The 22,974-nt window shown below is 43.8% G+C and overlaps 1 protein-coding gene across 6 annotated transcripts in view; it reads right to left on the bottom strand.

Annotated features, from left to right (window-relative positions):
• ESRP1 (epithelial splicing regulatory protein 1) overlaps nt 1–12,616 on the bottom strand; it is a 56,564-nt gene extending 43,948 nt beyond the window's left edge. For 5 of the 6 annotated variants that reach the window (XM_059394870.1, XM_059394872.1, XM_059394874.1 and 2 more), the window contains exons 1-4: nt 12,463–12,602; nt 11,821–11,949; nt 10,457–10,570; nt 6,938–7,052 (exon numbers count right to left, since the gene is read on the bottom strand). In XM_059394870.1, the coding sequence (XP_059250853.1) occupies nt 6,938–7,052; nt 10,457–10,570; nt 11,821–11,949; nt 12,463–12,594 (490 nt within the window). In that variant the 5' untranslated portion in view covers nt 12,595–12,602. Of the gene's footprint in view, nt 1–6,937; nt 7,053–10,456; nt 10,571–11,820; nt 11,950–12,462 lie in introns of all 6 variants that reach the window. The other variant, XM_059394875.1, reaches the window with a different exon arrangement.
• Nucleotides 12,617–22,974: the final 10,358 nt, after the last annotated feature.

Here is a 22,974-nt window from a genome sequence, read left to right as displayed (position 1 = left end):
CAGGGAGTCTGCTTCCTCCCCAGCCCACCTAACTCTGCCTACTTCTGATCTGTCAAAAATATTTTTTTAAAAATTATTTTATAATTAAAATAAACCACAAAAAATTAACATAACTGAGTGCTGGCCAAAAATATACAGTATTTCTAGTCACCTATTACAGACCACAAACCAGAGTATTTACGGATTTGGCTCATATCATGCCAACCTGATGCCAAAGATAATTTCTTCCCCCCACTAGCTAACAAGGTCAACTACTAACCTAGCTTAACTGTACACCTGAAGATATTTAAAATCCCTTTCATACGCAGAAAGGTACCAAGGAGGATTCAGCACTTCCCTCCCCTTTTTAAGCAAGGCAATGAAGATTTATGCAATTGTCAAGGCCCCCTTCAGTTTATCAGAAGAAGGACGGAAGTGCAGAATTAACCACACATACAATTTTACAAATGGAAAGCAAAATTAACCTTGAAGATTAGCTGTACTAACACAGCTAACACACTCGATGTTTAAAAGGTCTATATCCAATCTCACTCAAAGTTAAAAAAAAAAAATCTTAAGTGTAAAATAGTTTAAATAAGTTCCTAAATCAGTAATCAAGTCCTTTTTAAGTCCTTGGAAGCTATTTTTCTTCATCTGAGGACCCCCACCCCCACCCCCAACCTGGTAAAGCTCAAAGGATCATAGTCATCACAGGAAAGTGTATGGCCGGCCAGGTACTGGCCAAGTGGTTGCATAGAGTATCTTATTATTCCTTACAATAGGCATGCCCATTTTAAGATAGAGAAACTGAAGCTGAGGGATACACTAAATTCACCCCCAATAAATCTGACTCCAAAGCTCCTGTTCTTAACCACTCTGCTGTTAAGGTTTTTGTCTCTTTTTTTTTAAAGATTTTATTTATTCATGAGAGTGAGAGAGAAAGGCAGAGGCAGAAGCAGGCTCCCCCCTGAGCAGGGAACCCAAGGCAGGGCTCAATCCCAGGACCCTGGGACACACAACCTGCACTGAAGGCAGATGCTTAACCCACTGAGCCACCCAGGCACCCATCTCCATCTTTAATATATGGGAAAAAATAGGCAAATGTCATTGTATTAGCACATGCACACACATAAATCCTTCACCCCATCAAGAAGTGGTGAGACAGACACACACACTCCTACTAACCCTTGGACGGGCGGACAGGAGTGGTTTAGCGATTATTGTTTTCATCCTGACAGTGGAAAACTGCACTAGTGAAATGGTATTTGCTAATAATAAACAGCACATATGGATGGAACTGGATAAGAAATTTTACGAAGTTAATTCCTCTTTCTTGCTGAACAGTTCAAGTATGTGCTCAGGAAATGGGAACGTAAACCTAGAAGGGACATAATCTATTATAAATAGCCAATCTCACCCTCAAATGGCTTTATAAATTCTAGAGTATTATCCCCTAGTTAAGGAGCACAATTTTTATATGAGAATGACTCTGGCTAAAGTGCTGGCACCTCTAGCTAAAACCTGTCTCAGTCTCCCCAGCTGTAAAAAGGGGGTGACACTCCTCCACTGGTTGTGAGGGGGCTGCTGGAGCATACACATAAGCACTTATTCACAAACCTTTTACCTGCTTGCCTACAAGGCCAGACTTTATTAAAAAGCTCTTATTAGGGATGCCCGGGTGGCTAAGTCATTAAGCGTCTGCTTTGGGCTCAGGTCACCATCCCAGGGTCCTGGGTTCAAGCCCCACATCAGACTCCCTATTCAGTGGAAGGCCTGCTTCTTCCTTTCCCACTCCCCCTGCTTATGTTTCCTCTCTCACTGTCTCTCTCTCAAATAAATAAAATCTTAAAAAAAAAAAGAAGTTCTTATTAAAGGCTTGGCAAAGTAAACACAATGGACAAGGTCTTGGTTAATGAGAATAAGTTAGTTCATGAATAACAAAGCTAAGAAAGGGGCGCCTGGGTGGCTCAGTGGGTTAAGCCGCTGCCTTTGGCTCAGGTCATGATCTCAGGGTCCTGGGATCGAGTCCCACATCGGGCTCTCTGCTCAGCAGGGAGCCTGCTTCCCTCTCTCTCTGCCTGCCTCTCTGCCTACTTGTGATCTCTGTCTGTCAAATAAATAAATAAAATCTTTAAAAAAAAAAAAAAAAAAAAAAATAAAAAAAAAAAAAAAAAAAAAAAAAAAAAGCTAAGAAAACACAGGTTAAGAAACTGGGAGGAAGTAATTCCATCCACCATTGGGGAAAAAATAGGGTTGCTCTTTTTAAAAATGGATAAAAGAAGTCATTTATACAAACAGTCCCACAATCAAAATATCTTTTTCACAGGAGAAAGCTTATATTAATTTCCTCTAAATATCTAAGATAATCTCCCCCCCACTGCACCCCCCAAAAATCAGAGGACCCGATTCCTATTTTCACACTCTTACCACCTCACCTGATTAAATAAAAAGCTTACAAAATGCTTACCCACAGTTCACCTGCAAAATGAGGCCTTCTCTTCGGAGACTGCATACTATAAAAGGCAGGTAACAAAACTACAACTTGAAGAACTCAGAAAGGTTCAACAGTAACACCAGAAGTGGTCTTAGAACCAACGCAAAGACAAAAGAGGGAAGTAAGTGCTAAAATAAGGACCAGCACTGTGTTCAAGAATTCCTAAACCCTTTATTTTATCAGAGTAGTCTTACTTTTTCATTTACACTGCTCCTGGTACTTTACAAAGCTTTCATGTAGAACACCTGAGATAAAAGGTGAGGCTTAGAAAACTCAAGTAACTTTCCCAGGAAAGTGAAGCTGGGTATTCCCTTACTTGTTCCTTTCCAAGGGTTGGCAAGAGCCTCTCCCTCCCCTCGTTTACCTGGTTGGACAGGTAATCCCTCAGGAGCAAATGACTCCCCATCTACTTGGCAAAACCATCAAGGATGTGTAATGACCATCTTTACGTTTCCAAATTCAGTGTCATTTCCATACGAGAAAGGGAAATACTTAGTGATCTGAAAGAACACAACTCTTCAGAGATCGTGGAAAGCCTCTGTATAGATAAGGACAAGTACATACTCAAATCTGGTATGACTGTTTTTGACCTGAGGACTTAGGTGGCCCAGTAAAGCCAATAATGTTTCCTCCCAATTGGAGTCATAAAATAACTGATCACAGCTTCAGTGTAAAAAACCACTGTCGGGGGTGCCTGGGTGGCTCAGTGGGTTAAGCCGCTGCCTTCGGCTCAGGTCATGATCTCAGGGTCCTGGGATCGAGTCCCACATCAGGCTCTCTGCTCAGCAGGGAGTCTGCTTCCCTCTCTCTCTCTCTCTGCCTGTCTATTTGTGACTCTCTCTGTAAAATAAATAAATAGAATTTAAAAAAAAACCACTGTCGGGAAAACTTAAGATTTCTTACCTATTGTTATTTTTTGAAATTGTATTTATTTGACAGAGAGAGAGAGAGAGCACAAGCAGGTGGAGTAGCAGGTAGAGGAAAAGGGAGAAGCAGGCTCCCAGCTGAGCAACTTGAGCCCACTGTGGGGCTCAATCCCAGGACCCTGGGATCATGACCTGAGCCAGAGGCAGTCGCTTAACCAACTGAGCCACCCAGGCGCACGAGATTTCTTACCTATTAAACGGTAAGGAAATATGCAGATAGAACATTAATAAGAACAGTTAAGATTAAAATTCTAGGGACGCCTGGGTGGCTCAGTTGGTTGAGCAGCTGCCTTCGGCTCAGATCATGATCCCAGGGTCCTGGGATTGAGTCCCACATCGGGCTCCTTGCTTGGCAGGGAGCCTGCTTCTTCCTCTGCCTCTGTCTGCCTCTCTGTCTGCCTGTGCTTGCTCGCTAGCTCGCTCTCCCTCTGTCTCTGACAAATAAATAAAATATTTAAAAAAAAAAAAGATTAAAATTCTACTTTCTAACTGGGAAGAAAACTACAAACCTAAGACTCTTCCAATATAAACCCAAAGAAAGTAGGATATAATCAAGATTTAAAAAAATTTTTTTTTATAATCAAAATTTTCAAGAAATAGAAAATACCCTAGTTATTCCAATGAATGCATTACTAAATGGCCATGAATTTCTTCATATTTCAAGTGCCCTGTGTCTGAAATGGAGCCCAAGTTAGCTTTATTCACAATTCATTTGTTTATTATAGTCAAATATTTCTGATTTTCATCTTCATGGAACTTGAAAAAAGAACCACCACCAAGGGGCACTTGGGTGGCTCACTCGTTAGGCGTCTGCCTTCAGCTTGGATCATGGTCCCCGGGCCCTGGGATTGAGCCCCACGTCAGGCTCCCAGGGAGCCTGATCCTCTCCCTTCCTCTGCCCTTACTCCCTGCTCATGCGCGCGCTATCTCTCTCTCAAATAAATAAATTTTAGAGCTAGGATTAAACTGAATGACAAAAAATAATCAGCAAAGCATCCTATTTCTTCACTTAAATGCCAGATAGTTCAATTTGTTATTTTAAAAAATTACTATATACTGGTATGTAGGTAATAAAGTACAAACCAATCGAGCCCCGCTTCGGGCTCTCTGCTCAGCAGGGAGCCTGCTTCCCTCCTTTCTCTGCCTGCCTCTCTGCCTACTTGTGATTTCTGTCAAATAAATTAAAATCTTAAAAAAAAAAGTACAAACCGAGTATAAAGTCCAGATTACTACACTGATAATGTTTACTAATAACCCCAAATTTTATATACATGAAGTCTCAAGAAGAAACCAACGGGAAAAAAGAAAACATGAATTTCTAGGAAGTTCTCTCTAAACTGTCAATACATTGAGAAAACTGAAAAACCCAAACATAAGAACCTGTTGCTTGTATCTAGGGAAACTTTTACTAGCATGTGACCTATCATCACTAGGGGAAGATTGTCTTTGCCAAAAGAGGATACTGAATAGTCAATAATAAACAGTTCTTAATATACTGCCTTTTTTACTCACATTGTCTTTTTCTAAATTAGATAACTTTAAATTAGACTTTCCCTCATCTTTTTTTTTTTCCTCCAGATTTCTTTGGTTTTCTCTTTTGTCTACCTTAGACTTCCCAGACTCCCTATCTATGAACAAGTTATATTCTGTTGTTTAAGCCACATAGTCTAATATATTGGTTATGGTAGTCCTAGCAGACTAATACCACTTTCAAACCAACAGAACAATTAGTAACAATTTTTCTGCTGTCCCAATTTTTTAATTCTTCCAAGAATTCCCTCCAAATAAACTTACTGCACGCCTACCTCCCAGTACTAGTGGGAACATGAAAGCAAATTTCTAGCTAACTACTTCTAGAAAGAAGGGAGATACAATGGGTTTTCCCTGCTTATAAGGGGTTAGGAAAAACATGCAAACATTTTCCAATCTGGAAGGGAAAATTTTTTTTCCTTTTTTTTTTTTTTTTTTTTTTTAAGATTTTATTTATTTATTTGACCAAGAGAGATCACAAGTAGGCATAGAGGCAGGCAGAGAGATAAAGAGAGAAGCAGGCTCCCTGCTGAGCAGAGAGCCCGATGCGGGACTCGATCCCAGGACCCTGAGATCATGACCTGAGCTGAAGGCAGCCGCTTAACCCACTGAGCCACCCAGGCACCCTGGAAGGGAAATTTTGAAATAAAACAAGAATCAGGCTTTAGCTCTTGAAAAGAATGAGAAAAGAAAAAGAATAAACATCTACGGCCCATTAAGTTCCTGAAAGTAACTTAAATCTGACTTCAAGTTGGCTCTCATAGTGACTTTGGGTCAGTTGCCCAACTCTTCTATTACTCAATTTCACATCTGATGTTAGCACATGACTACTTATTAGTTAGCACTTTAAAGTCTTACTGGATGAAAATGATGGGTCAGTCATGACTACAAGATTTGTGATCATAAAACTTTTACAATACATAGTGCATCAAGGATACAATCTTGGTAATGAAAGAATTTGGGGGGTAAAGTCCGAACATCATTTTATCATCTCAAAAGATGACTTACTATCATCACCACAATCTCAGATGTATTTGAGAAACCCAAGAGGGTTAAAAGGGGTACCAATGTTTGTAAAGGGGTATCTGGGTGGCTCGAGCAGTTAAGCATCTGCCTTCGGGTCAGGTCATGATCCCAGGGTCCTGGATTGAGTCCCCCATCAGACTCCCTGCTCTGCAGGGAGCCTGCTTTTCCCTCTAACCCTCCCCACTGCTTGTGCTCTCTTTCACACATACTGCCAAATAAATAAATTAAAAAGGTAGTCTTACAATTCTTCAACCAAAAAAATCCAGACACTTCCAATAATGTGAACCTGAATTCTATTTTAGATGTGCTCAGCTCATAAAAATCCAATTCTAGGTCCATCTAACTAAATCAGTACTCAAATTCAGTAAATCATAACTTCAAGAAAGTTGCCTCTAATTATACGATTAGGTCTTTCTAGTAAAATAAACAAATTTTGGAAAAGTAAATTTCATTCATACACTAACAAAGTTAGAAGTATTTTAGGGATGGGGTGCCTGGGTGGCTCAGTCGGTTAAGCGAATGACTCTTGATCTCAACTTAGGTCATCATCTCAGGGTTGTGAGATGCAGCCCTACATCTGGCTCTGCACTCAGTCTGGAGTCGGCCTGAGATCCTCTCTTGCCTTCTTTCTCTGCTCCTACCGCTGCTCACACACGCTCTCTCAAATAAATGTCTTTTAATTAAAAATAAATCTTAAAAAAAAAAATTTAGATGTGCCTGAGTGGCTCAGTTGGTTGAACCTCCAACTCCTGGTTTCGGTGTAGTTCATGTCATGGTCATGGAATTAAGCCTTGTAGGCTCCCTGCTCTGTAGGTAGTCTGCTGAAGATTCTCTCCCTCTGCCCCTCCCCCCACTCCCATGCTCGCAAGCTCTTGCTCTCAAGTAAGTAAATCTTTTTAAAAATACTTTATACTTTCTTGAATTGCCATTTTATCTAGAGCTACCTTTTCAAATGATTCTTGGGTAATCACTTAAAGGATACATTCTGTCATTGCTGCAACATCCAGTTTATCAATATCAGGTGAACCAGGACAACACTTCTTGAATTCTTTTCGAAGGTCAAAAAAGGAATAGAAGCATTCAGGCAATAATACATTCTGAGGAAGGACAAAAGTAGACACTGTTAACTAGATGAATTTAGTTTAATGCTTCTCTAATAACTAGAAACCTAAGAACTTAATGGCAGTATATTTTACCACAACTGAATTTTTTAAATCAAATATAAGAGTGACTTTATTTTCTGGTACAGTATTACATCCTATAGACAAGTATCATGGAAAAAATACCTTATTTTAAGGTAACAGATTACATTTGTGTTTCATATGCGCTCATTTAAAACACTTTTGAAGTTATAGTACATTCAGGCTGTCATGTATTTTCTGAGTGATAAAACTACACTCTTTTCAACCATAATCATTTCAGACCACCCGTATTTTCAGGCAGCAGTATTAGCCCTTTTACAATATCTACCTAGACATAGGACTCAGCTACAAAACACAGTATTTTTAAATACTGGTTTCATATAATAAATATTTTCTGTATTGAAATCAGAGTAAGATAATAAATTCCTGACTGCCTAAAAAGGATGATTTTTGTGCCAAGTTATAGTGCCACATTAGTTTTCCTGGCCAAGATTCTGACTATACCTGAGAACTCAAATTAGACTTTTTTTTTTTAAAGGAAAGAAAAGAAAAATCACAAATCTCAAGAGCACAGGAGAAAGTTACCTGCTGTTCTTAGCTACTAGCACCACTCTTGTGGTTATTAAGCTAGTTCAACGGTCTGGGAAAATAGTATACACTATTATGTTTTCGTTTCCCCTGGGGCAGGGAAACCCACATTGAATAGCTTTGAAAGATGATTTTTTTAAAAACTGAACTTAGGGGGGCGCCTGGGTGGCTCAGCGGGTTAAAGCCTCTGCTTTCCGCTTGGGTCATGATCCAAGGATTGAGCCCCACATCGGGCTCTCTGCTCAGCAGGGAGCCTGCTTCCCCTACTCTCTGCCTGCCTCTCTGCCTACTTGTGATCTGTCAATTAATAAAAACTTTAAAAAAAAAAAACTGAACTTAGATTTTTCTTACAATCTCAAAATAGTTTCTCTTCACTCACTGGGAATTTCTACTCATTTACACATTAGAAAGTCAAGGAAATAAAGACTTTTTAATGTTTGCAACCTATATAACATTTATGCAATGATAACTCTTTCTATCCTGATTTCCTAACTGGATTCTACTAGATAGAGACCTGCTCCTCCTGTATTTAGAATAGGTATCAGGGCACCAGCTGGCTCAGTCAGTAAAGCATGTGACTCTTGATCTCAGGGTTGTTGAGTTCTAGCCCCATGTTGTGTGTAGGAATTACTACAAAATCTTTCAAAAATAAATAAATAAAATAGGTATCATTGTACACGGTCAGTTTTTTAGACAGTTACTAAGAAAATGGTGAATCAAGATTACCTACAAGAATGTTCATTTAAAAGCTAATTATGATGAGAATAACTTACATGTTCAAAAATAAAAGATTTAATAGTTGTATTCTCTTAAAATACAGAACATTTAAGTCTTAAAAAAGATACTGTTGTAAGATGGGATTGGAGGGAGACAAACCATAAGTGACTCTTAATCTCACAAAACAAGCTGAGGGTTGCTGGGAAGGGGGTTGGGAGAAGGGGGGTGGGGTTATGGACACTGGGGAGGGTATGTGCTATGGTGAGTGCTGTGAAGTGTGTAAACCTGGCGATTCACAGACCTGTACCCCTGGGGATAAAAATATATGTTTATAAAAAATAAAAAATTTAAAAAAAGATACTGTTGTTATACTAAACTATAAAGTAGGCTATAAAGTGTGGTATGAGTGCTCTTTGTAAAAATGGGCTTTTCTACAAGTACCTGGAAGAATATTTTCAAATATATTCATATTAGAGAAAAACACTTCAATATAGTTTTCTGAATGGCAAGATTATTTTATGATTTTCTCTATTTTTTCTTAATAAATAGAATTACCTTATGATACTAAATTAGTTTAAGAATATTAATTGTTTTTAGGTTTCTATCTAAATCCTAGCAGAAATGACTCAGAAAAATGTCTCAATTATTCTCTGGAGGTTTTCCCACATTTAAAGCAGTCTATCTGAAATAAAACAGCTGTTTTCCCTCAGCACAACAGAAAAAGGATTAAGTTTTATCCCTCTCTATAGGAGTTTGAGGGGAAGAAAAATATCCTCATATATCTATTTCTGGATCAAGGGTGTAGCAATTGGTCTAGCATCTATTAATGAAAACCACTGCCCCTTTTTAATTGAATAATTACTAAAGTTGCTACAAAAGGAGTGGTTTCTCGACTGATAGAGGAACTTGAATTTCTCTTTCAGACTTTTGAAACTGTCATTACATATTTAATCTGTATCTTTCCATTTCTTCCCTAGTGAGGTAAAAAGAAAAATTTGCACTGCCTAGCCACTATACTTGTGACATCAATATCAGTCTAAATCTTTCTTTGAAAACTTGCCCCATCTACTTTCTTTAAAAAAATATTTCACTTCATCTTTTCAAGTTCAGTATTTGCCTACCACAATAAAAAGTTACAGCTCAAACTAATTAAGTTGATAAGATCAACTATATTAGCAATGATTGGCTACATTGGGTCTGCCCTCTATACTCTCCATTTTCCCTCAGCCCCTCAGTATTCTTCCCAGGGAGAGAAATCACGTATCTATAGTTAGGCTCTATTTTTCTCACCCCCATATGCTTTTCCGTAGCAGAAAGACCAGCAAAGATAAAAGATGAGGCTGAACCTACTGTTATGATACAAAATTTAATCAGTTTTGAACATTTACTTTAAGTCAAAGTGCAGTATGCTGTAATTAATGTTTCACTAGTTATATGGCTCTCTTTACACAGTACAAAGCTCTTAAATGAAATCAGTTACAATTAAAAGGGTTTAATTCAACCTTATTCTTTGCTCCTTCCTTTCTAAGATAAAGCATTTTCCACACAGATGAAAATACCACAATGTCTTAAAATTTAAAAGTAAATGTTTTCTCCTGCTTACTGCTATTCATTTAAAAGCCAAAAATTCAGCTAATATACTTTGGAAAAGTAAGAATGTTAACCATCTCAAAAAACTTAAACAAAAAGAGAAACTTTTATTAAGTCATCAGAGAGTACCTATAAAATTACTGCTATGTCAAACACCTCTACTGAAGGGTCATGAATTTTCTTTTTTGTGGTAAAATACACATAGCATGGTATTTACCATTTTAACAGTAAGTGTACAGTTCAGTGGCATTAAGTACTTTCACATTGTTGTGAAACCATCACCACCCATTCTTTGTCATCTTCTCAAGCTGAAACTCTGCCATCAAATAGTAACTCCCGACAGGCATCTTTTTTAAAAATGGAGAAACTTGGATAAACCATTAAAAAAAGGAAAAAAAAAAAAAAAGGCAGCCTCCAGTCACCACCAAAGGTCCAATCATTCTCCGAGAAGCCAGCACTCTTACCTTCTTGGAAGCCTCAGGATGCAGGATTTGCCTGACATGCAGCTGCCCATCAGTACAGAGACAGAAGGAGGTTCCAACCCCAATATTCAGTTCATTGCTTACTGACTGGTTAAACTGAAAACAAGACACAGGGAGGCAACTGATGCAGGAATTCCAAACTCTGGCAAAGTGGCCCCACGTGTTGATAACCATGTAAAACCAAAAGGCCATATAAAGGGACACCAGTGCTGGAGCAATGTTAGAAAGGCTCCTATCTAGACTCCTTTATACAGGAAAGCTTTCCAATCAACCCACATTTCACAGACAGGAGAATTTAGTATATACATTCTTCCTTCCATCCCCTCTTCTATTTTTGCAATAAATCCACATTCAAGACTTTTTAAGTCGGGTCTCATTTCATCAGCAGGTTGCCTTCAGATTACATCATTCCCTGGTGTTACTTTATGTTTAGATGTGTTGAGATTAAGAAAGATGCCAGTTTATGATAAACAAATGTGGTTAATGGGTATAAGGACCTCTGGAAAGTCTGGCAACACGTTTCCTGGAACAGAACCCCCCAAATGGTAACTTACCCCTATTAATTCGCACTTTGCCTGCTAGGGCAGGGCCTTGAGAGCTCTGACTCTCACCTGCACAGGTGTGTAGCGCCTCGCTCTACCCCTGATCCAGTACCCGTCAGAACCACGAAGCAGCCGGTTTTGGGGTCACCTCAATTCCATTAAGTGGATTCCACCAGTTTCACAGTGACCCAACGAGCAGTTCTACATGTTCCGGCCTGCAAACCCTCCCCGGCGCTACGACCAAGGCCACTGAAGAACAAAGAAGGCAACCAGAACCCGGCTTGTCTGAGTCCAGAAGCCTGAAACCAAGTAGACTCCCTCAGGTCCCCCACCAAACTGGGCCACCTCTGGTACGCCGCGCGGGGACCACCCGCTCCTCTACACCGCAGCCACAGCGCCCTCTGTCCTAAGGCTGAACCACAGACCCAAACCCCCTCAAAGAACAGGAGCGTCTGGGGTCTAGCCCTGGGGATTGGGGCGCTAGGATTCAAACTCCGCTTATCATTCAATTGGTAAAACCCGACTGATTCCGAGACCCCAGGAATATCTCGAGAACTAGGAACTTTAGGCCCACGAACTAGGCGCTGGGAAGCTTGGAGAAGCAGCGACCGCCTCCCAAAAGGTCCACCCGGGCCTCCAGGCCGGGTTTCCACCCACGCGGCCGCGCGTCTCACCACCCTGCCCAGGGATGCTCGTGGACCCGCCGGCAAGGGCGTGGGACCTGGTACGGCTGCCTTGTGGGGTGGGGTAGGGGACACCTGAGCGGCCTGCATAAGGGTGGGCGGCACGGCCCAGGGCTGTCACCTGTCGGAGGGCTTGGTCCAGCTGCGGAGCGGAGGACAGACTTTCCGCGTCGATCTTAGTTTCTTCTTTACAATCCTCCGTCAGCTCCAACTGATCCGGTCTAACTAGTACTTCATGCAACTGTCCCACCTCCAGAGGGGAAAGAAGCTGGGGTCAGTTTTCCCCTTCCTCAATTTGGAAGCCTCCATATTCACCCTCCTCCCTCGCTCCCTGCCCCGGCGGCCGGCGCCCCTCGTGGGGTCTGGCCGCAGAATCAAAGCTCACATGTCGCGAGCGGCTCCAGTGGCAGAGAGGTCGGCACGGCCCAGCCTCCGGCCCCACCCCCACCCGGATCAGGTCAGAAAGGCCCTGGAAGTGGGAACCCGGGCTCCAGGGATTCCACTCCGGCTCCGCCGGGCGTCCCCGGACGGGCAGAGAACCTGGCTGGGCTGCGCCGGGCCTCCCCACCTGAGCCAGATTTCGGATTAGTGAAACGGTTCCAAAGCCGGTGGCCACCGCGTTTGGTTTTACTCTGGATTCCGTAGGCCTCGGGTCCAGCCTCACAAGTGGCCAAACAAGAACACTTGTTTACCGACTCCCCAAACTTCTACAACAAACTTCTTGCCCCATTCCTATCATTTGGACAGGAACCTGGAGAAATACCTTCTTGTTGGCCAGATCCACGACTTTCCACAACAGCAGGATCAGCTCCTTCTCATCCGAGCCCAGCTTGGCCCCGGTGGCCCCAGCAGTGATCCCAAAAAGCACCACCAAGTAATCCGGAGACGCCGTCATGACGAAAGGTGGGGAGGGGGAGAGGGGGGTTGGGAGGCGGTGAAGTGGGGTGGAAGTGAGAACGAGAAAACCTGTGCTAAAAATCTCTTCTAAGAGAAAAAGAAAGGGTGCCCACCACCCCCCCTCCTCGCCGCGGCTGCTGCAAAAGGCGGCAACCTACCACCCAAGCCCACACCTGGCCGGTGCTCCCCACCCTGGGCTGCAAGGGGGGGTGGGAAGGAGGGCGCCGGAGGCCTGCCCTTTTTGTATTCAATGGCCGGTGCGTCTATGCAAAAAGCCAGGAGCAGGGCTGCACCCCGGGTGGAGCGCGCAATGGCTGAAAGCTTTTCTGTTTTGGGATGTGGCTCTACCTGCCCGCCCCTTCCCCCTCCCCCACGTGGTGCAGGTAAGAGACACCTGGCGGCGCCGGCCCATTGGCTCCTTCAAACCACGACGTGGCAGCGGTGGGGGAGGAGGCCGCCTGGGGAAAGGGGAGGAGGGGGCGGGAGACAATGGCTGGATGAATGGAGAGGAGAGGGCGAGAAAGAAGGAGGGGGAGACGTGAGGGGCGGGGAAGAGGCGGTTGCCACCTGAAGGGTAGCCCAGGCCGGACGGGGAAAGGGTGAGGGGTGAAAGGCGCGGAGGGCAGTGAGGGAGTCGCTGGTGGTGGTGGGCTGGGGGGGGGGGGGGTCACACCTTCTTTGAAGGTAATGGAGAGGGATGGAGGGGCAGGGAAAAACGCCTGCTGTGGGGAGCGACGCCGAAGGTTCTTTTAAAGGGTCAAGGGAAAAGGCCTGGCGCCGGGAAGCGAAAGGAGGCCAGAGGTGAAGCCCTGGGTGCGGAGCTACTCAGGGCGCGGCGCCCGGGGAGGGCGAATCGCGGGGGTAGCTACCGGCCAACGGCAGCCGGGCGGTGGCGGGGGCCGTTGCCAAACACCGGAAAAACCGCTCCCGACCCCAGCACACCTTTAAGTGCAAACTGTAAGCGAAACCCCGTGGGCCCTCCCCCTCGCCGGGCCCGAGCCCAGGCGCACGCTCGCTGCTCCAAACTCCGGGACGCTGCCCACGTTCAGGAGACAGAGCCGGGCGCCCGGGGATCCCACTCAGCCGCCAACTTTCGCTCAAAGACGCAGGTGCGGCGCGCTACGAGGAGATTGAGGCACAATGGACCCCACTTCCTTGTCTCCCAACTACTCCCTTAACATTGCTATGTCTTGTTCGGTCCTGGCTGCTAGTTGGGGACTAGAACCTTCTCCATGGCTGGGCCCACTTCCTTTGGTTTGCCCGAGGCTCTAAAGAAAACGTACACACTAACGCTTTCCTCAACTGGCCAAAGCCAATGTTTTCCGCTCTGACCCCACGTCCCCTACTCACACCCTTTCCTTTGTACTTCTATGTCTATTTGGCCAACCCGCAAGCACTCCCCCTCCTCTAGCTAAGCTATGTCTGCACCGAGGCTTAGACGCCCACCATGACCGCCCCCCCACAGCCACCAGGTCGGAAGGTGACGTGTTAGGGCCTTTAGACGTGTGTGAGAAAAGCTCCAGAGGTGACGTTTCCTCGAGGTTTAGGTTTCAAACTTATCTACTCTCGGAAACCGAAATCCGTCTGAGGTATTACTAGTCGGGCCCCAGGTATCCACCCTTTATATTCATGGTGTGAAATCAGGCAAGCACACACCCCGCAAGGAACCCAGCCGGGTGCGGATCTTGAGAACCTGTCGGGATGCGCGTCTGGGGAGGATGAGGATCGCGCTTGCCCCACCAGGAGCGAGCGCCGGCGGAGCGGGCAGCCGCTGAGGATTCGGGCGGCGGGAGGGGGCGGGGCGGAGTTGGAGGAGCCCAGGGCCGAGCCGCGGCGCTTCCCGGCAGGACCGTGCGGGCGGAGGCGCTGCGGCCGGCGGCGCAGGTAGCAGCTCGCGTCCCGGGAGAGCGGGCGGAGGCAGGGCTCTGGCGGGGCCGGGCAGCGCTCAAGGTACCACGAGGGTGCTCGGTACCATCCCCGTCTGCAGCTCGAGCTCCAGCGGCGCGTGCTTTCCGCACCCGGGCTTCGGGATGCAGGGTGGGAAAGGGGCCCCCCGCGGTCCAGCGGCCGCCTCGTCCCCTACCCCCGGTCCGCGTGCGACGCTCCCCCGCCCGCAGGCGCCGCGGGGGCAGGGACTGGGCGCAGAGTGAGGTTGGGAGGGACCTGGAAAAACCACCCAGATTGCATTGCAGTGGGCGAGGCCGCCCGGAGGAGCCGGTTCCCCGGAGCCGCCTCCCCGCGGGGCGTTCGCGGAGCGCGGTTCCCAGGTGCTTGGATTTGCCTGGGCCGGGAGGTTTCGCCTGGCGGGGACGCGGGGCTCGGCTACGTGGTGGCCCACGCCCGGCAGGTTGAGCGCTCGCGACGACTGCGAGGAGGGCCCACGCCCGGCGGCCGACGGTGGCTGAGAAAGTGGTTACAGCCGCTCGGGAAGTCCTGCGTCGCCGGTCCTCTGTGGCCTCTGGTACTTGGATTAATCATTTGCGTAGTGCGTTTGGATCAACCGAGAACTTTATTTTCCGCTCGTTTATCAGGGATCCCGCGGCGCTGTCCATGTGAGAATCCAATCCCAGAGCCGCTCCTTTTCAGAGATTCGTCTTCCTGTTTAAGGAAGTCGGATCCCCGGGTTCTGAGGTTTTTCATTTAAATTTGAATGTGTGCAACTAGGTTACAAGGACAGGGATTTTGTTTTGTTCCGTAACGTATTCCCAGGGTTGGAACAGAGCCGGACGTACACTAGGCACTCAACAAATATTTGTTGAAAGATTTTAATGAGTAACACCCACCCATTTTTGCAGCTCTTGTTTCCTAGCGAGGGCAGAGTTCATCACTGAGAAGGCGAAATTCTGAAAATGGGAGTCTACAGGTAATTTAAGTTTCAAGTGTTTAAAAAGAGAGGTGCTAATTCTTCGACGGATAAACCTACTTTTGTTAAATAAACTCGTAAAATGCAAGAATGCCAAGGGGGGATCTATGCAACACTGCAGTTCTGAATACAAAAATGATTTATTGTCTGTCCCACCATTTAGAATAATTCTAACATTTAAATATGTGATGCACACAGTAATAATTCTGGGAGGGACTTTGAAGGGTGTGAGTCACTCTACCTATGGTCTTCACTCAAGATCACACATAAAACTCCCCTAACAAATGAGAATCTTTTTGTGGTGTGTGTGGGCGTGCTTAGCAGCTGAGACCTAGAATATCTGGCCTGTATTCATGAAAATTAAGGTTATGAAGGACAAAGACTGAAGAACTGTTCTATAGGAAAGGACTTTATGAGACCTGACCCCTAAATGCAGCATGCATGAATCCTGGACCTGGAACTTTTATCCCCCCCCCCCCTTTAATGGACATTATTGAGGCAGCCTTGGTGGCTCAGTGGGTGCAGCCTTTGCCTTTTGCTCAGGTCTTCATCCCAGGGCCCTGGGATGGAGCCCCTAATTCGGAACCCTGCTCAGTGGGGAGTCTGCTTCTCCCTCTGCCCCTCACCCTCCTTGTACGCACTCTCTCTCTCTCAAATAAATAAATAAGATCTTTTTTTAAAAAATGGGCATTGTTGAGATAATAGGAAAATTTGAGGGTGCCTGGGTGGCTCAGTGGGTTAAGCCGCTGCCTTCGGCTCAGGTCAGGATCTCAGGGTCCTGGGATCGAGTCCAGCATTGGGCTCTCTGCTCAGCAGGGAGCCTGCTTCCCTCTCTCTCCTCTCTGCCTGCCTCTCCATCTACTTGTGATTTCTCTCTGTCAAATAAATAAATAAAATCTTTTTAAAAAAATTTGAGTAAGGTCTGTAGATTAAATAATAGCATTGTCTTAGTGTTAATTTCCTGATTTTTATATTACTGTGGTTTGGCAGGAGAATATCCTTTGTGTTAGGAAATACCCACTGTTTAGAAATAAAGGAAATTATGTATATAATTCTGCTCTCAAATGATTATAAATATATAAATGCATATATATATGAGAGAAAATAAAGCAAATGTGGCAAAATGTTAACGTTGGTGAATCTGAGTGAAGAAATTTTTTAAACTAATCTTTGCAACTTTTAGAAGCTTTTTAAAAAATTTTAGAGGACTTTTTGCTGCCACCACCATTTGGTTTTTAACAAGGCTCTGGCTGGTGATTTTCTATGCTAATCTAACCCTTCTTCCTTTAGAATGAATCAATTTTCTTTGTCTTTTCCTTGCTGAAAGAAGGAAATAAATAAAGGTCATCACATTTTTTGGTATAACAATCCTCTTGAGTCCTTTAAAGTTGTACTTAAATAACTTTCCTAGACTAAATTACTGCAAGATCCTGAAGCTTTTGTTGTGAACCTTTTCTACTTTTAATTATCTTCATTACACTCCTTGGACCCTTTTCTTTTTGTCACTTTTAGAGAACAGCTCTTGAACTGGACAAAATTCAGATGTCTCTACCATGGCTGACCATTAACACAATGGTATCTCTATGTCAATTTTTTTTTTTTAAAAGATATTTGTTTGTTTGTTTTAAAGAGAGAGGGGGTGCAGGTGCAGGGGTGGGGTGGGTGCGGAGAAGCAGAGGGAGAGATAGAATCTGAAGCCAACTCTGCCAACTGTGGAGCCCAAAGTGGGGCTTGATCTCACAATAGTGAGATTATGACCTCAACTGAAACCAAGATTCAGATACCTAACTGACCAAGCACCCAGGCACTGCTCTATGGCACTTTCTTATAAGTTATGCAGTTTCCTTTTTAAAGACTATAGTAGTAGCACTACATTTGTTGGCTCCAGTTTTGTTTGAGATCTCTAGATCTTTCTTGGAGTTCTCAATTGCACACACATACCCAGCTATTCTCTTATACACGTAAGAAAAGAGTTTTCAAGGGATGCCTCGCTCATTAAGCATCTGCCTTCTGCTAGGGTCATAATCCCAGGGTCCTAGGATCAAGCCACATGTCACGCTCCCTGCTCAGTAGGGAGCCTGCTTCTCCCTCTTGTCTGCTGCTCCCCCTGCTTGTGCCTTCTGTCTCTGACAAATAAATCTCTTTAAAAAAGATTTAAAAAGTAAATCGAAGTATGGGTCTTTGAATTCTGAATAGTCATCATGAGCAAAGCTCACCTTCCGAAGTTGAAAAAAATTTATGGATAAGAAATTATCATTGAGATTAAATGGCGGTAGACATGTCCAATGAATATTGTGGGGATTTGACCTCTTTATAAATCTTGTGATGTAAGTGTGGCAATGGCAACTCATGGCGGAACAAGAATATTGGAATAGTGGTAATACAATGAAATAATATTATTGTATTAGAAGCCTTGGAACAGGTATAAGCAATAGGTGTGTTCATTGGAAGAAATCAGCTGCTGCTACAAGTCCCCTCTACATAGCACCCGTTTTACTGCAAAAATAAAACCAGGTCATGTGCCCTTTTAATATTGAACTTTTTTGTTAAATCAACTTTAGTAATAAAGTGAATTGAATGTTCTTGAATTAGAGTGGAGATGGTTAGTGGTGAATATACTAAAAACCACTGAATCGTACACTTGAAAAGGATGAATCGTACACTTGAAAAAGGTGAATGAGAATTAGATCAACTTTTTTTTTTTTAATATTATTTATTTATTTATTTGACAGAGAGAGAGATCACAAGTAGACAGAGAGGCAGGCAGAGAGAGAGAGAGGGAAGCAGGCTCTCCACCGAGCAGAGAGCCCGATGCGGGACTCGATCCCAGGACCCTGAGATCATGACCTGAGCTGAAGGCAGCAGCTTAACCCACTGAGCCACCCAGGCGCCCTGTGATCAACTTTTTTTTTTTTTAAAGCGAATGAATGGGGACGCCTGGATGATTCAGTTGGTTAAGGGGCTGCCTTTAGCTCAGGTCATGATCCTGGGGTCCTGGGATTGAGTCCCCCATGGGACTCCTTGCTTGGTGGGGAGCCTGCTTCTCTCTCTCCCTCTGCTTGCTTGTGCCCTCTCTCTCTGTCAAATAAATAAATAAAATCTTAAAAAAAAAAAAAAAAAAGCTAATCAGCGTAAAATCCTGTGTTCTGAGGCTGCCACAAGCCATTGATATTTCTTGTTCGTTGTTTTAGATGTGGTTGCCAAAGAGATCACATTTTCTACTCCCTGGACAAATCCAACCTCTCTGAAGGTAAGGGGAGGTGATGGTCAAGATAACTAAATGCATTATAATTTTCTGTGGATTACTGTGTGCACCACATATTTAAACAAATTGCTGGTCTGAACCTTTATTATAGCAATTATTATGGATGGTCTGGATAAAGTATGGATTTATTAATCAGTCTTGTCATTTGCTACCTCATGGCCTTGAATGCGTCCCTTAACTTCATAAGAATTCAGTTTTTCACCTGTAAAAATGGGTGTGATGACAATGTATATGTCATTGGTTTTCAGGGGAGAAGAAATGCATAAAGAAGTATCTTCCTTAGGGCACCTGGGTGGCTCAGTGGGTTAAGCTGCTGCCTTCGGCTCAGGTCATGATCTCGGGGTTCCTGGATCGAGTCCCACGTCGGGCTCTCTGCTCAGCGGGGAGCCTGCTTCCTCCTCTCTCTCTCTGCCTGCCTCTCTGCATACTTGTAATCTCTCTCTGTCAAATAAATAAATAAAATCTTTAAAAAAAAAAAAAAAAAGTATCTTCCTTAAAGAAAACAAACCTGAGAACTAGAAAGTTTACTATTCTAGAGCAGTCTCCAGGTGGGGAGGGGGTCTCTTCAGACAACCACAAAGGCCTAACCCTCTGACCTTAGTTAGCTTAGACTAAAGACACCATCAAGGCAGGCTGAAACATTTAATCAAGACTTTACTATCATGTCATAGGGAAATATACAGAAAAATTACATATAGAGAAATGCTCCATGAATCGGACAAGATACACCTTCTCCTTGAGAACTACAGATGTACTTCATTTGGCATACAGGAAATGATTCCACCCAGAGAATTCCTCCTTCCTTATTCCTGGCCTCGTGCTCTTTGCCCAGGAGTACATCCCTGCCTAACCCAAAATCCAGTTAGAGAGGGAAGCACAGCAACAAACCTTATCTTTTCAGTCAAGGGTTGTTAACAGGAGTGGTGTTTAAAGGTTTTATTTTTTAGTAATCTCTACACCCAACTGGGGCTTGAACTTAAAACCCTGTGATCAAGAGTCATACACTCCACTGACTGAGCCAGGCAGGCACCCCTCCACATTGTCCTTTTTTTGTCTCATTCAGTCTCCCATTGGAAAAAAAAATATATCAGAATTTTGAAGCCACTGCCTTGATCCCTTCCAAAAATTATTAACAAATTGATTTCCCTGAGACTCACTTGTATTTTTAAAATTCATATGTATTTGGGTACCTGGGTGGCTCCATCAGTTGGGCCATTGACTCCTGATTTTAGCTTAGGTCGTGATCTTATAGGTAATGGGATTGGGCTCTGCTCTCAACAGGGACTCTGCTTGAGATTCTGCCCCTCTGCCCCTCCCCCCACTCATGCTCTTGTGTATGCTCTCTCAAATAAATAAATCTTAAAAATAAAATTAATATATATTTACTTAAAGTAGTATAAGTATGTCATCTTATAAGTCTAATTATTCTACATGTTTTATAATAAAAAACTGTAGTTACCTGTCTCTCCCCTGAATTCTGATTCCTGCTTCCTAGAGGCATCTACCCACTTTCTGCTATTTTCTGTTCTTATAACCTCATTTGCAACTAACATGCATTTACTAATATTGCCTACCTCAATCTTTTTTCTTTGGTGAAAGTGCATCTCACAGGTACATGTATCTGTACCACAAAGGAAACAACACTTCTACAAGGCTGCAGCGATGCTCCATGTCCCCATCCAACAGAACTTGCTGAAATTTCCAGCCAGGCTGACATTCCATCGGGTGTGCACTCCAAGTAAAGCTGGTTAAAGATCACTGTGCAGGGGCTCAGTTGTTGGGCGTCTGCCTTCGGCTCAGATCATGATCCCAGGGTTCTGGAATGGAGCCCTTCAATGGGCTCCCTGCTCAGCAGGGAGTCGTCTTCTACCTCTCCCACTCCCCCTGCTTGTGATCCCTCTCCCACTGTGTCTCTCTCTGTCAAATAATAAAAATTAAAAAAAAAAATGTCACCGTGCACAAGAGCAGGACTCGAAGTTTTCAAAGCTTGATTTTTTTTAATCAGCACTCCTCATTTTATAAACCTTGAAGCCCATCAGCCCCATTCTTACCCAAATCTCATGCTAAACTTGGGTATAGTGGGGTTTCATGGGGATCCAAACACTTTTAATAAGGCTTTGAGGCATCTCAGCACAGCACCACCAACTAAGGCTGCCCTGACTCACACGGCCAAAGGTCCAAGCCTACTTTAGTCTTGTTCCTTTTTTCAAATTGAATTGGAAGGATGCAATAAATTATATATTCTTTAGCTGAAATCTCAAATACATCTATGATGTTTCCCAGAGCCTCGGTGATTACCACTATAGATTATCTACTTAAAATGCTTCCCTGTATTATTTATTTCAAATAGGCAACAGCTTTCTTTTTTTAAATTCCTAGACTCTCCATTAATGGTCACTTTATGGTTGCTTTTGTTAATACTATGTGCACTTTATTATTATTTTTTTAAGTTTATTTATTTTTTGCAGTAATCTCTACACCCAATGTGAGACTCAAACTTAGGACCCAGAGATCAAGAGTCACAAGCTCTTCTAACGGAGCCAGCCCAGTCACGTCCGTGACTCCAGTCACGGAGTCAACCAGTTCACCCTTGTTGAACTTTGACAACCAGTAGTACTTACTCATGCTTAGAGCTTGGGAAAGAGGTTGGGTGAGGGTATCCATCAATTACACTGACGTTAGAGGGAAGAATAACATTTCCAAAATAGAACTGCTCCCGGTAATAGGACATCCCTTTCTGGTTCGAGTCTGTATCCCTGCTTTAGAATCTAATTTGAATCGGCATCCGTTTCTGCAAACAATATTTTGACTCATTCTGAAAGGCATCCCCCCAAAACCATTGGCACTTCCTCTATGGTGTGGCCCATCGAGTTGATGAGAGAGAGAGCAGAAGGGAGATCTTTCTCTTTATAAACATAAATAACAATAATAAAGTAGCTTGCTTTATTAAACTGACACTATACATATCTCATGTGATTCTCACAACAACCAAATCAGGTAAAAATATTTTAACCCCCACTTTACTAACTGATGAAACCAGAGGTTAAGAATAACTTGGTGACAACAGCAGCGGAGGCACCGGCAGAGCAGGGCTTTATACCTAGGGAGTCTGACTCCAGAGACCATGCAGCCACTATGCTGTACTTAACATGAACCACGTTTAGACTCTAGAAATCTTACTAATAAACGAAAACAGGGCAGACTGTCACAAAGCAAAACCTATCTCCCAGTGAGAGGTGGGTTGCAACACATACACATGACCAATAATAAGCCACAAAAGCAGGCTGCAGTAAGCTGATTTAATAGTTGTAGTAATAGCACACCTTAAATTTTATCAAGTAGCCTGCATTTTACACCGCAGTTTGCTTACAAGATAACCATGAATTATGAGGTATCCTTGAGACCCGTGAAGGATATAAGATTCTACAACATACCGTAAATAACATGGCAGTCAAAAAATAAACATTACATCTGTCATTAAAGATTATGATGTTCATATTTGGTAAAGAATTTTGCACATTTTATTCCAGCTCCTCCTTTTCACAAGAGGCCAAAGAAATAAGTGACTTGCCCAAACCAGGTGCCCTGGCTAATTAGCAGCAGGGCTGTTCTCAGAGCTCTGGTCTCCTGGCTCCTAGTCCAATGCTCTTTCCCTGTTGTGTCCATGACTACGCAGAAAGTGTGCTCCCTCTGAGAGTGTGACAGCCTTCCTACATGGGACTCAGAGATGCCCGGGTGGCTGGTTTTAGTGAAAATGACCTCTCGTTAAGGTTTAGGTAGGGAAAAGACATCTTGGCTGAGAGCTCTTCCTCATGCAATGTACAGGACAGAAAGAGTACGTGAGCGCCCCCCTCCAATGCTAACCCATTTCTTCTTGCTATCCTGGAGTCTGACTCCAGAGCTACTGCCTGACGCACTGAGAACTCAGAAGAGTTGGTATGGAGGCAGCAGGTGGAGTGTGGAATTTGGATGAGTCATTCTTAAAACTGTCCAAAGAAATTTTAATGGAGGTATGCTTTTGATACTGGTAAATCTGTCTGTGGGATATGCGGATACACAGGACACGAACTCTGCTGTTAAGGAGCTTGAACTGTGATGACAGAGGCAGAGCTCCAACAGCTCAGCGGACTGCTGTGGTGTGGACCTATTAAGAGCATGGCTTTGACCCAGAGCAAACATAAGAAAAATGATATGGAAATAGACTAGGCAGGAGTGTTTTTCTTTCTCTTTCTATTTATTTGTTTGTTTGT

This window comes from Mustela nigripes, chromosome 3, assembly GCF_022355385.1.
Source record: "Mustela nigripes isolate SB6536 chromosome 3, MUSNIG.SB6536, whole genome shotgun sequence".
Lineage (NCBI taxonomy): Eukaryota > Metazoa > Chordata > Mammalia > Carnivora > Mustelidae > Mustela > Mustela nigripes.
Note: the sequence above shows the minus strand (reverse complement) of the source record. Positions and strands in the feature narration are given on the sequence as shown.